At 35.9% G+C, this 19,188-nt stretch overlaps 1 protein-coding gene across 1 annotated transcript in view; it reads right to left on the bottom strand.

The window, feature by feature from the left end:
* Positions 1 to 17,280: 17,280 nt before the first annotated feature.
* The window catches only part of LOC140237665 (uncharacterized), a 35,529-nt gene continuing 33,621 nt past the window's right edge, over positions 17,281 to 19,188 (bottom strand). Inside the window, exon 4 of the mRNA XM_072317590.1 lies at positions 17,281 to 18,338. Coding sequence (XP_072173691.1) covers positions 17,301 to 18,338 — 1,038 coding nt within the window. The 3' untranslated portion in view covers positions 17,281 to 17,300. The remainder of the gene's footprint in view (positions 18,339 to 19,188) is intronic.

Consider the following 19,188-nt stretch of genomic DNA (forward strand, 5'->3'; position numbering starts at 1 on the left):
ATTCCGGGGAATAGATCGCATCATTTTACGTCACGAGGGCCTAATTTGCATAAGAGGCGTAATAAATCGGCGGAATAAGCGGTGTAATAAAGTTATTCCACCTTTGAGAATTCGGGTCAATGACTATAATATTTCAGTCACTGAGATGATATTGAAATTTATTATTTCCAAACTATTATATTACATACAATTACCTTTTTTCAACATTTTTTTTTCTACCAAAACGCGTACATGATAAACAGAATGTGCAGATGTATACGCTTACATGTAACACACATCACAAAAAGAAGCAAGATGTTCTCACATTTATTGAAAATTATCCTGCGTTGTAGTGGACTTTTTAATTTTTATAGAAACTACCGAGGTAATTCCCGGTCAATCTCAAGCTCAACTATTCAATTCAGGAGAGACATAGTAACTGAACAATTCACGATGATACTTGCTACTTCGAAAATTTTGGTTGATTTTATGATCAAAGTAATGACTCACTTTATTACGAAGGAAAATGTCGAGACTGACATTGTAATTTTTCATCTCGCGAAACAAAGCAATCAGAACTAGGACCACCACGGTGTTTATTAGATAACCTTGTCTACACCGTTTATTTAAGGTTGTTATATCATTTTATGACACATTCTCTTGTAAATCGGTGATTGATTCGTCGAATACCTGACAGGAACAAACAAATTTCATTGAATGTGGCACAAAAGAAAGTCTACGCGTATGAAAACCTAATTTTGGATAGAGGATTATCGTAAATTTTGAAATGCCGTTTTAAGAATGCGTCATTTTGCTCGAGGTCAGCGCTATGATATGAATGGATGGCGCATGCTCGTAAGTGCCAAATCTTATCAACTTGAGGACATAGCGAAAGTTCTATTTGTGCCAATAAGAATAAATGATGATAAATGTATTGAACATTGGCTCCATTTTTGATTTGCGTCATAACTCATCTACATATTGTTATCACGTGAATAGTAAAGAGCAATATTTTCTCGGATGCGATGAATAACTTGCCATAGTTTAAGAAATACATTTATACTTGATTCATTAATTCTTATACAATGTCTACAATTAAAGAGCGAAAACAAACGAAAAAACGTATTATGAAGCAGAAAGTGTAGACATAAAAATTGACATAATTATGTAGGTTACATTTCTTGAAACAAGAACGAGCTACAACTGTTAGCAGTTTATTTTTATTGCCGTGTATAATGGTTTATAGAAACAATGCACAGGAAACGGTTTTATAATGTACATCAAAAATTACGTTATATAAGGCGTCAGACATTAATTACAATTTTGCTCTTCAGAAAGTAATCTAAATGTGGGCTAACGACATATCTGTCATAACTAATCATGAGTTTATATATGAACTGAAACAAATTAATCATGAAATCGGATTCTTTGCAATAACGATGGAAGTGAATGTCATAAATGTGGGACTCTCGTGCAGATTTTTTTTTTCATTATTATTACTATAAAAAAGAGATAAGAATAGACGTTCCAGAAATTGTATTGCTCGTAAGATTTTCGGTTGTTACGTGCATGTGAAGGAAGTGAAATATATGCAATTTAGATATTGCTCAATGTCGAAATATTTAAGAATTGGATTTCTATTAACAATTCAAATATATAACTATTTTCATGTGAGTTGTAAAGTCGAGATTTCAAGATTTGCGAAAGTGATGGGTAACGTGAACCCTGTCGCATGAAATGTGGTCCTGGCTTGCAAATGATTTCCAACAGACTGGCGTCAGATAAAGGAAAATACTAATTGCCTTGGGCAGCAAAGCAAAAACAAAAACTAGAATAAAAAACAAAGAACAAAGAACACACACACACAAAAAAAAATAGTAACAAAAAACCCAAATAAGTTATATTTGTGATTTATACAAGGAAACTTTGATGCATTAATGGGAATGCGTACATTATTAGGAGGACACAGGACAGGATATTGACTCCGAACAGAAGATGAAAGGAAGATGAAAGAGAGAGTGATGGGAGAGAGAGAGAGTTCAGAGGAATAGGAAAAAGAAAAGCTTCGTGCACAATAAAAAAACAAAAACCATCAGTATATCAACGAAATACGAGCATGAAGACTGACATGTACTGTGCACGATTAAAGGAAGGAAATAGGATTACAAAAGAAGAGAAAAAATAGCAAGAATTAGGGGGACAGGAGGGGGAAAAGGATGTTCAGGATGGTTCGTGGTATGAAATTGACATGATCGCTCTTCCTCTAAAGTCAGATGGTGTAATACTCCGTTTATGTAAGATTATGGTATCTTCGAAATTCAAACAACAAAAGTGACTCAAGTATATGGCGCCAGTCAAGGCGACAGGTATAACAACTTTTGACGGGTAGAACTGGATAGCATTGTTAGTGACAATCACCTCGACCCATCACTCATGTCTTTTGATATGACGTGAAGTTTACTGTCACTTAGTCAAGTCCTTCTATATCCTTCTTCCTTTCTGTGGAGTTATTCCGACAGACAGATGGATATTGAGTTGTTTCCTGAGATCACGGTGACCTTGATTAACGACAATCCCAAGCTTCCAGCTCCTATTTCATCCAGTGTTGATTGCACGATGACTAATGACCCCTGTACTATTTGTAAACAGTTATGTCTTCACAATGGTAGCACGAACGCTCAGACAGACGTATATAATGAGCATAGATATCACACACGAGCGCACACTTTTTTTTTTTTTTGGTTGTTTTTCAATAATCTTTATTTGATTCCTATAATTTTACATAACAAAACATTCATCTTGAACGTTCGCATGCACACACACATCACATGCACACAAATCATTCATAATGAAGAAAAAGATCGGATGTAGTCCAATATACGTTGATATAACATCACAATCAATGAACAAGAACAGATGAGATGAAGGAGTGGGAGCTGGAGGAGATGAGAACACCAAAGCGAAGAAAGGAAAGAAATCTTTTTTTTTCTCTTTTTCTCTTTTTTTTTTTTGCAACCATAAAACAAACAAAACACACAATATAAACAATGTACAAATGTCCAGCCTATAGCATTAAAAAGGGTTCAGTAAACAAGTCACATTAAACTATCTGCCATAATGGAATAACACAAGAAGATGGATGTCTATGAGATATATGAAAATAGAGGATCAACCATTACAAAAGCATAGACCACTTCCTCAAATGACATTGTAATTTACCTTTCTTTTGTGCTATAGCATATTCAGTTTTCTGTTTATACTTTACTAAAGCCATAAATGCATCAAAATTCAAAGCTGAACCTTGAAATCTACATCTATATATATATAAAACTTAAGACAAAGAAATAAAAAATTTATACATGTACAAAATTCTACGTCATTATTTACACCAAACATCATATTAAAAGGCAAAAAGGTATATACCTTTTTGGTCTTTTCCTCTATGAAATCAAATAATTTTTTCCATAAAAGTAGTGTTTTAGGACAGTGTACAAATAGATGAAAAGCAGTTTCCTGTTCTTGACTACAAAACATACAGTCTGGGTGTTCTATTTTTTTAATCTTAAATAAGAATGCATTTAAACCAATAATATCATGAAAAACCTTAAAATAAAAGGAACGAAGTTGTGTTTCAACAGTACATTTATAGTTATTCATATGAATAACATCCCACTGAACTGTTTCATCATTAATGGAGAAGAGGTCTTTCCGCTTACCTATTCTTTTCTCACATGAGGAGTCACAATATACATTTCTTATTACCGAATAAGCATGTTTAGAATTTTTTTTTTTCACCAGCTCTGACACTATTTTATCAAACATATCTTCATCGGTATCCAAGGAAGAATCAAACCATGAAAGATAGATACCATTCATTAAAGAAAGGAAAGAAATCTGAAAACAAATGGGTGTTTGACGATGCAAACAAAATAGAATAAGAATTAGGAGTAGGAAAATGTAGAGTTTGTTGAAGAAGGCCGCTTGGGGAAAGAAGGTGAATTGTATTAAGAAGTGTGAATACAAAACAAAACAAAAATCATCTCTTAAATAGAAAAGATCACAGACGATTAAGAAGGAGAAGGGAAAAAATGATACTCATGTCGATTAGTGCTCGAATTTTGCAGAACATGATTGATGCCACCTTTCTGCAAGAGCATGGATGGCGTCACTAAGAGCTCCATGGTTTAAGAAAGGAGATGGAGTGAAAACGAACAGGCTGACGCTGTTCATTCAAGGTCAGAATTAATCGAGAACACTCGGTGAGGAAACGATGAGGATGTAACCGAAGTACGATGATCTGAAGTAACGCGACTTGACCTTGTACGAGGACAACAGGATTTCCCCGCGTATGGAGAGAGCTGAGCTCGTGCGAAGGGATAAGCAGAGACTCGGCAGGGGAGCGAGATGGAGAATGGTGCGAACTTTATTCAGTGCCGTCTTAATTTTTGATTTAATACGAAAATACACATAGGATCTACTGCTCAAAGGACATAATTACCTTAAACCTAATACACAACACTCACACACGCATGCACGCAAACACACATGCAGAGTGAACCTCTTTTCGCTTTTAATTTTGTTTTGCTTTTGTCATTGCGTTTGCTTTTGCTTTTGTTCTTGAGTTTGTTTTAATCTATACACAAGCAGCGTTTACCCAGGACGGGGGGGGGGGGGGGGGTGAAAGATGAAAGTTGAGAAAATTATTTGCCGTCATGTACAGTTAGATATATATTGAACATGAAAACATGTCCACCGTGTGAAGGCTGACAGCTTTAATCAAACGTCTCACTTCAGAGCCTGATGGTGCATATGAGATGTACTTATAGAACTATAGACCAGGGGGCATTTCATGAAGGAACTTGTCGGATAAAATGTCCGACAAGTCAATTATATCCGACAAGTTCAGAGAAATCAGCCACTCAGACTAAAGAATTTCTCAAAACTTGTCGGATATAATTGACTGGTCAGATATTTTATCCGACAAGTTCCTTCATGAAATGCCCCCCAGATGATAATTTCAGGGTATGCGATAATTTAGATTCGGAGAAATCATAATTCTCCATGTGGTGTGTTCTTATTGGGCTTTTGTTCTCTCTTGCCCCTGAACTGAACTACATGCCTCAGCGATGCAATATACAAGATTGTTTGTCATATTGCTGTTATTGTAAACGTACAATGTATTGTATTCATGAAACATTTGTCATGACAGAGCAGTATACATAAGACATTGTAAAAACAGGGAAAAATGCGATAGCTTTTCACAATCGGTAAATGATTAGTCGGGCAATGATTCACAATCGGAAAATGATAAACAAAGCAGTGCAAACAGTCTTATTATTTGTGAGAAAACCGTGAATATCTTTTCCCTCAAATATTCATGATGTTTTTCGATTCAACACAGACTCTGCATTGAATGTTATATAGACCTCTATACACTCACTTTAATCTTGGAAGAGAATGTGTTGTTAAAGAACTGATTTTTAGTAAACTGTAATAATGTGTCCTCCAGGACAATGGTTAACCTCGACCTTGCGATCGTCTGCTCAATGTTCTCAAAAAGAGGAAGTGTGACCTAGATATTAATCCTAGGTAGAGGAATAGGAACTTGCTTTAGAAAATTCTTTGCCAACCTTCTTGTGGCTTTGTGATATGCACCACTGTTGGTCTGTGTCTATTTTTTGATTGAAGAACGGAACATTAGAATTAAAGCGTGAATGAACGAATGCACGAATAGCCTCATAGAATGTTAGCCGCAGCTATGCGGGAATCTTAAAAACAATGGTCTTTGCTGCTGTACTCATTTTGAACAAACAAACAAATGAGAAAATTATACATCTGAAATAAGACCCTTTTTCCATGTGCATAATGGGTACTCACATTCAAATGATAAAGAGTGAAGGTCAGATATAGAGGGAGCTGATTCCTAACATGTATTTTTGTGTGGAAAAAAAAAAAGTGTTGCATATTGTTTCTCATTCATGCCTCTTCCGTTTAGCTGTTCGGGACGCTTACAAATGCGTTCCTTTGATGTTCATTCTCTAAAAATGTTACTCGCCCTTGGCATAATTTGATCTTATACGTCTGTAAATTCCAGGATAAAACCCCTATTTTGGAATCGTTTAAGGCTCACTTAAATATGGATATATATATATATATATATATATATATATATATATATATATATATATATGAATATAGAATTTCTAAAAAGAAAGGTAAACTTGCCACTCATTTTCAAAAATGGAAGTTTGAAATCTAAACTGAAACTGTATAATTAACTTAGAGTATTTTTGTTACATTTGATATGAAATATTGTATGTATTTTCATTTTGTTATGCTTCATCTTTTTCCTTTATTTTGTGATTCTGTTATTCATTTGATTTTTTTTTATGTGCATGTATAAGCAAGGAGGTACTAGGCGAGGCTCGCCTAGTACCTCCTTGGTATAAGGTACCAACAATTCTATAACTAAGCCCTTTACGTAGGTTACCTACCCTGTGTACGGGGAATCAATTTGCAGGCCATTAAGTGACCCAGAGATTAACATGATATTGACCCCGGCTGTATTAAATTGTTGTCTTCCTTCCTCTACCGATGAAATCTTTTGACAACACCTCCAAGATGGCAGCTGTGACCAGATCGTATTCAAATTGAAGACGGCATGGTCACTAGTCCAACGCCTACAAATGGCGGCACCATCACGTGCCATCGCGTGCGCGCTTTCACAAATTGAAACTCGAGAGATATTTTGCTGGAAATCTAATCAACCAATATGTCAGTTTATATATCTCTGATAAGTTTCCTTCCACTTGCTATATCCAGGCCATCAGACAAAACATTCCGAACATCCGCCTGTCGTCTGTCGGTTCTTCTTGCCGCCCTTCCGATGTGACTACATGTCAAGACTTCCTCTTGGTATTTTGCTAGGGATTTTATATCTGAAAAGAGACCTTTACCTGGTTTTCCCATTAATAGTACATTGTATCATTATTTTGTATTTACATGATACTGAAAAGAAATGATTTTTTTTTTTTCGAAGAATGACATTGATATTGGCTTGCTGAATGCAAGGTTGATTTAAGAGAATGTTATTTACTAATGACCGTATAAAAAAAGTCTATACGTCTGGAGGTGTGTGGGCCTGCCCAGTTGTCTCTGTATAGTCATTTTTATTCTCCCTATTCAAGCAAGATGTTAAGACGTTTTTGATAATACAACAATCTGTAGAAGACCGATGAGTGGTGATGGTGGCAATTCACACACAGTCACTTCTAGCATTGGACGAGTTTGCGGTTCAAGTATAAAGTATATCTTTCAGAGTTTAACGGGTTTAGAATAAAACTTTTGAAAGTTTCAATTGCCGAGTCATACATAAGTTTCTAGGGAAAGAAAAGAGTACTAGTATATTTCCTTGGGTCGATCATGACCAGATGATGGATTCGTAGAAGAGAAGCCCTTGACACTCTTTATGTTCTCTTTCTCATTTCTGCAGATTCTGGATTGGTTTCTGTTATGACGGGTGATCCCGTATAAACGGCTGCTGGCGCCACCAAAGCCCCAGATTCTGAAATTCTCGTCAGTCGCACTTTTCTCCAACGTTGTGCAATTATTGTCTTTATCTTCGTTCACCCGGAAAATCCGTCCGTGTCAACAAGATGGAGCTTCGAGACGTCATAATCGACCTTTTCAATCTGGACAAAAACATTTCATGCGCTTCCCCGACTCCAATCCACCCCGAAAATAGCTCCTTTTAATGGCATTGTTTTCCATAACCTTATACAGTGGCACTCAATCATCTGCACGGGGATTTTTGTCCATAGAGACCCAAAGCGCAGCGATCAGCATGCAAGCAAAATTCGATTGCCCAAGAGATCGGCGTACTGTCCTTGATGTAACTCAAATTTTATAAAGGTGTTTGTCACTCACTAACGTAAAAGGAATTGACAGAACAATGAGAATTCGCAGAACAGTTACGAGTGACGAAGCCAAAACAGAACACGTGGGATTGTAGAGCGTCAAGCAAGTTGTTCGATCTAAAATGGAAAATAAACTGTACTGGGATGGGATTTAGTTGGCCATTGCATAGAAAGATTGATATTTGTAATCATGTCGGGGGGGGGGGGGGCATTGTAAATATGATGTAAAATCAAATATCTTGGAATACCTCGGGCAGAGTTGTGAAGGCATTTTTCTTTTTTCTCGTCATAGAGAGAAATCAAAAGTGAAAGTTGTTGACATTTTTCGCAGAAAACAAAATGAAGTGTAAATTGCATGTAGGATGTTATACAATCACTTGATTGTCATTGTGTTTTTATTGTCGGTTTGGCAAGGCTAAAATTTCGAATCAGCTCCCCCAAAATAAGGTATAATCTGATTGACTGCAGAAAGTATTGACTAGTAACCCCGCGGCAAATGATTACACACGAACACTGCCCTGTGTAATCTATACATTATTCAGCTCCAACATTTTGGCTATCTGTTACTGGATTCCGGGATAAAAAGCCATGGCATGAAAGGTACAAATATAATATTACTCATCCAGACATCTGAGATGGCTTACCTATAGCCTTCCCACTGTCTGGCTCTACAATTACGATAATAATAATAATAATAATAATAATAGTGGCTACTTGTATAGCGCACAGGTCCACTTTTCAGTGCTCATGGCGCTTCAAAAATGAAAAATATCATATATTTACATGCATATACATATTCAAACATTTCAACAAAGAAAAAAATGGTAAACAAAAGCAAATATATACCAAATAAAGAATACAACATATATCAATTAAAAATACAATATTAATCCAATATTAAAGACATACAGCAATAACAGTCCTCAGTATGAAAGGAACAGATAAGTTTTAAGTTTGGATTTGAATGACTCTGTAGATGACAGTTCCCTTAAAGGCATAATTTACCATTTGCAGATGAAACAAAAACCCAGCATTAGTGCTTTAAAATAGTTCTAAAATGTGAGTTAGGGATAGAAACAACCACTGTCAAAATTTGAATCCGTATAATCGATGTTAAGTGTTGTTAAATACACAAAATGTGAACAATAGTTATAATAAAAATGTTTCTAGACTAAAGCGTATACAGTTACGGTTTACTGAGAAAAACCCTGATATCTCCTTTATATTTTAGGTTTTATTGCAAATATTTCATATGGTAGGATGTTTTATGATACAACAGACCTACACATATGCATCAAATGTGATATCTTGAACATTTTTGAAATCACTGCTCCCAAAGGTAAACTGGACCTTTAACTGAAGAGGTAACTGATTCCACAATTTTGGTCCCATAACGGAAAAAGCACGATCACCATACCCATGTTTTACTCTGGGTGTTTGGAGTAAGAATGCATCTGATGATGAACGTAGCCTTCGTGTCGGATTGTATTTTTGAACAGAATTACTTATGTATATTGGGGAAAAAGAATGAACTGAATGATGTACTAATAACAGAATCTTGAAAATAATCCTTTTTTCTACAGGTAACCAATGTAAGGAACGGAGAACTGGTGACATGGAATCAAACTTATTAGTAAAAGTTAACAATCGGGCAGCAGAATTTTGCAACCGTTGAAGTTTTGTGACATCTTTTTTTGAAAGATTACACAACAATGAATTCGAAAAATCCAACCGAGAAGAAATCAAAGCATGAATAAGTATCTCAGCTGCAGATTTAGACAAATATTTCCTTATGAAACTTAAATTACGCAACTGATATCGAACATTCCGCTGAATATGAGTTACATGACTTCGAAATGACATTTCCTGATCAAATATGACACCTAAATTACGGGCTGTTTTCGACGGAGTAATGCAAGTGCTACCGATGTTGACATGACATGACTGATAATCAACTTTGCTTAACATATGCTTTGATCCCAATAACAGAAACTCAGATTTATCATCATTTAGTTTAAGGCCATTGGATGTAAGCCAAATTTTCAGGTCTTGCAAACATGCTTCGAGTTTTACAATGGCGGATGACAATGAAGACACAGTGGGTTTAAAAGACAAATAAAGTTGTATATCATCCGCATAACAATGATAACTAATACAATGCTTGCGAAATACTTCACTAATTGGTTGCATATACAGAGAAAAAAGCAGCGGGCCTCCAACAGAACCTTGAGGTACACCAAACTTTGTCATAGTTTTACAAGAGGTAGAATCACCAATTCTGACATAATGAGATCGATCACATAAGTAGGATATAAACCAATCACCTTAGTCACATTAAAAAAGCAAAAATAACAACAACCAAAAAAAAAAAAATCCCCTCACCAAGATTTACTTGACAATGACGCGTACAAGTCTGTTATTTCTCCGTGTGTTCTCAAACTTATTGTTATATCTTCAAATGTTTTCTTTGCGAGTTCCAAAATAATTTCTTGTATGCAGAACATGTCGAAGAACTGCCATGTCGAATCAGTATACAAAAGATTGGTGTCATGGGAACCATGTAGGCTTACGGAGTCTTATGCCATCAGAAATATATGGGAGTGTATTATATTTCCCTGTTAAACCACTGCTAGCTCGTATCAGGAACAATATAGTATTCCATATAACAATCTCTTGGAACGCTTGGTGACATTTCAAATGACATCAAAAAGCTAAAAAGCAAATCTTGGTAAAGGCGATTTTTCTGTCGAGATGTCCAGTGGGAGTTGTCCACAAAGCATTTAGTGTACAGGTATGTCTTGTTATAATGGCTCATTTTTGTTTTCCAAATGAAAAGTACAACAATCTAACCAACACAACAAAGCATCAAGCTTTGCAAAGTTACGTTTCGGGTGGCTTATTAGGGGCCAAAGATTGATTCAAGAAAGAGAGAGAATATTGATGATAATGTCTTTATATTTTGTTGTCAAGTTGGATTCATAATCCAAACAGTCTTATCATACAGTACACGAGGTATCAGTGAATGAACGGATTGAACTTTCATGTACTTTCGGTACGATTTTTCATGAATGTACGTCACATAAAGTACAGAGAAGGCCATGTAGAACAACTTGAAGACACTGTACTGCTGAAACCAGTGCTTTTGTAAAAACAAATCATAGTTTTGATTCTTTGTTTTTTTGTTTTTTGTGTGTTTTTGTTTTGTTTTTGCTTTGTTTTGTTATGTCTAACCAGTATACACTTTTACGTATCTGTTTCTCAGCGGGGGTTTTATGAGTAAATGTAACCATGAACCAAGGAGTTACCAGACAACTCCTTGCATGGACCTGCTCCACGTAACGACGCAACTTGATTTCTTACTGACCTGGAGTTGGCCCCGAGTTGTTAGAAGAAAATAAAAAGTCTTTCTTGTGTTATTTTCCCTGATCGAAACTCCGATTTGATAACAAACAAACTGACCGAATTCATCATGCTGTGACGTGAAAGCAGCGTGTTCAAATGAACAGCGGAGGATCAAGTTTAGACCTGGTGTGTGGTATTTTTTGTTTTATTCCCTATCCCAACGAAAATGGCTTTCACGATGCCCCGGATAAATGGTGAATTCCAAGTTGGTCTGGCAGTGCATCTGTGTATGCTTTACTGCGGTTTCCTATGACGAGGCGAATTGGCATGAATACCAACCCTGAAAATGTCTAGACCAGTCTTCGTCAAGAAGATACCACAGAGAGAAGTTGAGACGCCGAGGAGTAAAATGGTTGGGAGGCCCAACCGAGTCACAAAATCCTTGAACCGAGGCTATTCAGGTAGCGATCGAAACCCCTTGTCATAAAATGAGACTCATAAACATTCTAACTTGGAATTGTTGACTAGAGAATTTTACGTTATGATTCTCAAAAGGGCTTTTACGAACTTTCTGTATAGTTTTGTTTATATTCGGTTTACCAAAACTGTTCAAATAACGCGAAGAATGTTGTTTCTGACGTTGTCCGACAGTGTTCGAGATGGTCTCACATTACTTTAGGTCCCCTATTGGAGAATTGTTTTGATACATTTGAGTCCTACTTGTTTTGGGTCTTCGATTTTGAATGTAATATGATAGTCATGAGGACTGATGAAGGACCTTATGACTTAAAGGGATTGTATAGGTTTGGTGGAGAGGAGGCTTCAGATTTGCTTTTTTTTGTGTAAGATAATGAGAAACTACTTACGAAATATGAAAGAACATACAATTCAAAGTATATTTGATGAAAATCGGATTTAAAATGGCTGACATATCTAAAAAACAAAGCGGTCCTATGAATGTTGGTTCTAACCTTTATTAGGACCACTTTGTTTTTGGATATCTTAGCCATGCCATTTCAAAACCAATTTCATCACATAAACCACTTGTGGAATATGAAAGAACATACAATGTATAAATCCCACGAGGAATTCAAAGTTTAGTTAATGAAAATCGGTTTAAAATGGCTGAGATATCCAAAAACAAGTGGTTCTAAGAAAAGGAGAGACCAATCTTTGATTAAGACCACTTTGATTTTTGGATATCTTAGCCATTTCAAAACCAATTTTCATCATACAATATCAAATAACCTTTGAATTCCTTAAAATTTTATGCTCTGATATTTTATACGTGGTTTGGCATTATCTTACATCTAACAAAAACAAGTTAAAAACCTGAAGCCACATCTCAACCAAAACTACATCATACCTTTAAGATAGCTGTCATCAGTTCGCAATATTTGGTAATACTTGTACATCACATCCCCACGTATCAAACCATGTTTTGATATTCCACCAGACTGATTTAACACATTCCTCCTGCTGCCGCCCTTCTCACAGTTAGTCTGCTAATACACGACAAATTCCGGCAATCAAATTAAGTTCAGAGGATGATGCTTCCAGTCAGCGACCATTCTAATAAACAGATGTAAATAATTTCAAATTGTGTTCACACGTGTTGCTACCTCACCACAATTCCACAAAATATGCATGCCATGACAATAGACATTCACAATATTCCTTCAGTGCCCTACCCCAATTCTCCTTTCTCAACCCATTTAAAACTTGATTTTGATTACAGGGTCTGAATTAAATAACCCCTCTGAGAAGAAACAAAATCTCCTAGCCAGCAAAAACACCAAACTGATCGAAACTTTTGGAATAAATTACATAAGCTTACTTGCAATGTTCTCCTCTTTACTGTATGTGTTTGCTATTGGAATCAAATGCATATCAATTAAAAGTTAACAAAATAGTTTTTTTTCTATAGTTTGAAATAGAAATATGCACATGTATATTCACTACAAAATACAACAGTGAAGCACAGAAAAAAAAAAAAAACTAACAGACAGCAAAGTTAGAAGTAATGCAGAAGAAATTATGTAAAACTTACTGTAAGGTGTTTTTGTTTGTTTTTTTAGTCAATTTGTATCCTATTGCACTTTTATTTTGTAACTGTCTTGTTGCCTTTCATTTACACACACACACACACACACACACAAATCATTTAAACAGCTCATTGCCATTAATTTCCTTGAATTGTAATGATGATGAAATACATGTATAACAGCAATATGTGATATGAGTAATAGTGGTCATAATAGCAGTTGACTCCAAACTAACCCAGCTGCCAGTAAACTCCACGTGCTGAAAATGAACACAACAAGTTGAAAAGATGCAGCCACAATTTCTTGCAGTTTATCAAATACTGATTTATTATCAATGGCATATGTATATAGCTGTACATGTATATTGTAAAAATATGATTGTAACATGTAACCTTAAGCAAAATATAAAGACAAGTAATCTGTAGCAACATACAGGTACAATTTACAAGAGCAGCATTACAGAACAATTATGGAAAGATGATATTAATATCATGGGGTGTATGATGAAGTTGACAAACAAACATTGTCTTTCTTTCCCACAGAAATTATTTTTAGATACCAGTGAAATAGATGTGAAATAGAATCAGTACATATTTAGTATACCTTCACTGTGACCTTTAACTTTTCATGTCAAAATCATTAACATTTTAAATCATCAAATTTGCAGATAAGACAAAAGAATTCACAGAACTTCAAAATTCAGTTTGAAGAGTGAGAGAAGTTGTTGAAAATACTAAATTCAGCAGAGCATGACAACGGATCAAAAATTTTAACAAAATGCCCCCCCCCCCAAAAAAAAAAAAAAAAAAATCAAAAAAAAAAAAAAAGAAAGAAAGAAAGAAAGAAAAAAGCTGAACTTGGCTTGACATACTAAAATCTAAGCTTGCCTTCTGTTTAATAATGTTGTATGGCAGCTTGTTTTGTTTGAACTGACTAGACACAGATCTGGAAGTAAATTGGTGGAATGTAACAAGGTTACACACTGAATGTTTCAGCAACTTGTGGTGAAACACAAGTCATGCTCCACTCTCCTGACATCAAAAAGTCAACCAAAATGCTCACCAGCATGTATTGGTTTGTCATTCTCTCAGAGAGAGAGAAAAAAGAAAGAAAGATGTATTACAATAACAAATATGGTTTGACATTTGAAACTGGGTGAAAGGACTACTGAGCAAGTGGCCTCTTGTTTCATATTTCCCGTGGTTAAAAGCAACAGAAATCACGTTGTTGGCATTATAAAGAGGAAGTGTGGGCAGAACATGGGTTTAAAAAGAAATAATCCACACACTTAAAAATTTAATGCTAATCACATGGTAATCTCAGGGGATTTAGCTAATCCTGTGTCAGACTATAAGGCACATGGAACAAACCACAGCCTGTGTACACTCATCATTCTCAACACATGTACGTTTTCACTGCTGGGGAAACAAAGTGCATTTGTCGTCAGAATTTGGACAGCTTGGAATGACTTTCGACAACAGCTGTTGGTGCGCGACACATGAATGAAACATTCAAAGGCACTTTGTTTTCTGAGTGGAATCACTGGAATGAATCGTATGAATACAATGCCTCGTTTATAAATCTTTAGTAAGAATCCTCCTTGCGGTGGGTTAGATGCAACTCAGAATACAACAAAGACGACACATCACAATGTTTATTGTTTAGTCAAGTATTGATACTTCTTTCCAGATTGACTCATTACTCTTTAATGTTAAACCTGGATGGTTTCTTTTAGACCAACGAGGAGTAATATTTTGAACAACACATTTTTGAAATGTTCAAATCAATCTAATCTGTAAACAAATTTTAACAAAGACATACATGACCAGATAAAAGCAAGATATCTTGAAAAAGGGAGAGGTTGCAAGCTGAAGTAGCCAACTTTATGTACTCATTAAGGGAATCTTTAATCAAGTGACTTCACTGAAAAATGAAATAGAATCTTACCATTGATAAATAGATAGACTCATGTACTATTATGAAACACAACTTTTCAAAGAGAAGAATGTTACAAGCTGGTTTGTTAAGATCCTACATTTAATGCATATGATATATTTGTCAAAAGCATATTACATCCGCAAGCATGAGAATGATATTAGGCACAAAACTTCAAAAAATTGCACGAGATATACATATTTTCATCTTCAAGGTAAAAAATAAACTTGTCTGCATCACACTGCAAAATTACATCTTGCATGAATTACATTTAGTTTGAACACTACACATTACAATGCCTTTCAGTGAGCACTATACAACCTTGTATCTGATATCAGACTGACAAAGGGTTGATAAAATCTCTTTTTGTCTCTGCGCACTTCAAGAACACAGAAGTGATTAACCATGAAACTTCAGCATGCTACAGCCATTTTCTCTTTTTGTTTTGATTTTGAAAATAACTTCTCTTTCAGCCAAATCTGGATGGTTTTAAAATGAAACTCAATATGTACATTCTCACTGCCAGAACTATAGTACTGTTTATATTTCAAAATCAATCGTATAATATTACTTGGAAAAGCTATCGGTTCTCATTGTCACATATATCGCAGAGTAATTCTAGATGGTTACAAAAGGGGGAAATCAAAAAACAAATAGATTGCTCAGTCAGCTAAGAAGATTATCTTTCATAGAAATTCCTTTAAAGTGGCAAACAAAACACTGATCAATAAGAGCAGGTAAATTATAAAACTTAAGCATACCATTTCAATGAACAATATTCATGGAGTTTTATAAAGGGGAAAATATTTTAAGACAGAGATGGATTGCTCAATGAACAAAATATATTTCCTTTCATGGAAATTTTCTTTACAGTGACAAACAAAACACAAATAAATAAAACCAGATGAATTTAAAAACTAATCCTTAGATCATATCACTGATCAAAATTCATGAACTGGTACCAAAGGCATCATTGTCTCACACTGCAAGAAGTATGGTACAGTCAACCTTGCCTAACTCAAATCTATTTGGACTGAAGAAATAGCTTCGACTTATGGAAATTTGACTTACAAGGGATTAAAATCAATAGAATATGAAGAGAAGAGGACTTGAAGAGACCTTCAACTTAGGCTATCATTTGACTTATGTGAGGTCAACTTAAGCAAGGTGAACTGTACTTCCAAGTTATACTCACTCTTTGTACATATTTACATGATATGCCAAATTGAGTGAAGCAAGATGTCTTCAACAGGGAAAATGTACCAAAATAGCAAATATCAAACTGGCAACATATCCCTTCCAATGACATACACTTGAAATTTAAGAGGATTTTGGAATTTGGAAATTTCAAAAAGAACTCATGAAGACCTATTCAATTTTGAAAAAGAAAAATTTCAAATATGATATTATGTACATCAGGCACAGCTATCATGAAATGGTGGGTTTCTCAAGGCACTGCTTAAAGAACACTAAAAATTTATGTTGAAAAATTATTTGGATTTTTTTTTCTTCAGAAAGATATTCCATTAGTATTTTCCATTACTCAAAAGATGTAGACAAGTGATTCAATGTATCATCTCTGAATTTGTGTTGCATAAATAGCTTTCAACCAACGCGATCATTAAAAGTATAAATTTGTACATGTCAATCATAAAAGACAATACTGTACATTGCAATTGATTATAAAGCATAGGAGGTACAGTAATGTTCTGTGCTATGATCCACAGATTTTTCTTACCAGAAGAAAACCTGTGTGCTCAATAAAAATTTTTCACAAGTAAAAATTGCTTCCAGCATTGTTCCCTATCAAAGCACGAAAGTTGGAAAGCTGTGTTTGGTGTGTTTGTTTGTTCAGTTTCCATACCAATATGAGAGATATTCTACTGACTAAAACAGTTCACTAGCCAAAGCAATGTGCAGCTTCCTCTGGAAGAGGTTCACCTAGGACATTGTTGTTACTCTCAAAATATACACGAATGTGACATACATGTATGTATCCCAATACCATTATGAGATCATGGATGTGAAACAGGTGGTAAACTTCCCATAGTTGCAGTGTACTCTATAACCTCTGTGAAGAATATCAGAGGTCCAAACCTGTATCAATAACAGCCACATCTTCACTGGACGTTCCCCCGTAGAGCACGTCTAGGGCTCTCTTACAGTCACTCACTGTGGTCTTGGCAAGGAATTGGCACTTTAGCTGGTCTGAGAGGGACACGCCCCCCTCTTGGGATGCACTCCCTAACAGTGCTGAGATTGCCATCTGTGAGACAGCGTTGGCACGCTCCACCGCCAACCATCTCTCCAGTGCTCCATCCAGGGCACCTGGTGTCGCGGCATTCTCTGTAAGAAAGGTGGCAGGTGGGCCCCACAACAAGCACTGAAGTAGAGTCACGGCTTGATCACAAGTTAGCCTGTCTTCAGGCTTCTTAGTGAGAAGTTTGCAGGCAATGGTATGGAGGCCCTGGGAGAGAGGTGACTTGACAGGAATGTGGGGTAGATCTTCTTTGGCATAGTCAGAGATGATAAGGCTTGTGCGAGTTGAGAATGGGTTAGCATGATGTAAGAACTCGTACACAAGGATACCCACATCAAATTCATGGCATTTTTGCTCCAGCTTGGATGCCACACCCCCCTCAGCTGGTGACAACACAGGAGCCGCGGTTACTACTTCCGCTCCGATCAAGTGGTTGATGACCAGTCTCTGACCACCACCGGGCAGCCCACTGTTGACCAGCAGGAGGTGATCCAACTTAAGGCTCTCCAGACACATGTGGTGGGATTGCAGCTGGCACAAACCTTGGCACAATTGCAGCAACATTGTGGCGACGTCTCGCTCATAGACATCCGGGAGGCACTCATGCTTTTCTGCATTCTGAGTCACATACTCGGCAACGTTTACTGCCGGCAGACAGTCCGTGATGATGACGGCCGTCTCAAAGGAACCGTCTGGTTGGGGAGAACCACGAGACTTGCGCTGCTCCAGTAGTGAGGGGTTGATGGTGACAGTGTCTTTGGCAGCATGGCTGACTGAGATGAGGTTGGGTTGTGGAAACATGGATCTCGTAATGTCCGCCATGTGGAGTACTTGAGATGTCTTGCTGGGATTACAGCATACCTACAGAAATATAAAAATCATGATAGAGCGATCTAAATAGGCATACTGGATTTACAAAACTTCAATGATCACTGGCTATACACAGAAAAAAAAAAGTATTTAGCTGTAAATGGCGGATGTATCATTAATACAATTTCTGTTTACAGACATTATTATGAGAACCATTTTCATACAGTCTAACTCTAAAATCTAGAATAATTTCATGTTCAAAGCTTACAAAAATTCTGGAAATAAGTCATTATGAAAGAAATTGGTTTCATTTTTGCATAATGGATTGATTTTTTCTTGATGGAGAGAACAAATAAAAATTTCACTATCAGGAATTCTAAACCTAACATAGTAGAATAACTGGATGTTCAAATTAATTTTCCAATCTTAACAAAGAAAGCCATCAACAGTTAAAGCCTCTCCTTCAACAGAAATATATATATTATTATAAATATATAGATATATTTTTAGCACTCACGGTACACAAGTTTTGCTAATTTCTATTTGATGGGGGTAGTTGCAAAAGTAATGGTTCATTTCCGTCAACTGTACTCAGGATTTTGTGCTAAAAGTAACTGTACAACACTGATGGCATTGTAGATAAAAAAAAAAAAAAGTTTTGGTTTTTGATATGACATTTGCTCTTGAAAAAGACTATTTATTCCACAAACAAAAGACCATTCATTTTGCCATGAAAACTTAGTTTTCAATTTAGCTGTGGTTTTTGGCACCTAACAAATGGCAAAATATGTTCAAAATTTGAGACTGTGCCAAAGTTAGTGATATTGGACAGAAAGAAGATCAATACACTTAGAACTATCTATCACAAGGAAACAATCAACACACATAAAAACCCAATTAC

This window comes from Diadema setosum, chromosome 14 (genome assembly GCF_964275005.1).
Source record: "Diadema setosum chromosome 14, eeDiaSeto1, whole genome shotgun sequence".
NCBI classification, from domain to species: domain Eukaryota; kingdom Metazoa; phylum Echinodermata; class Echinoidea; order Diadematoida; family Diadematidae; genus Diadema; species Diadema setosum.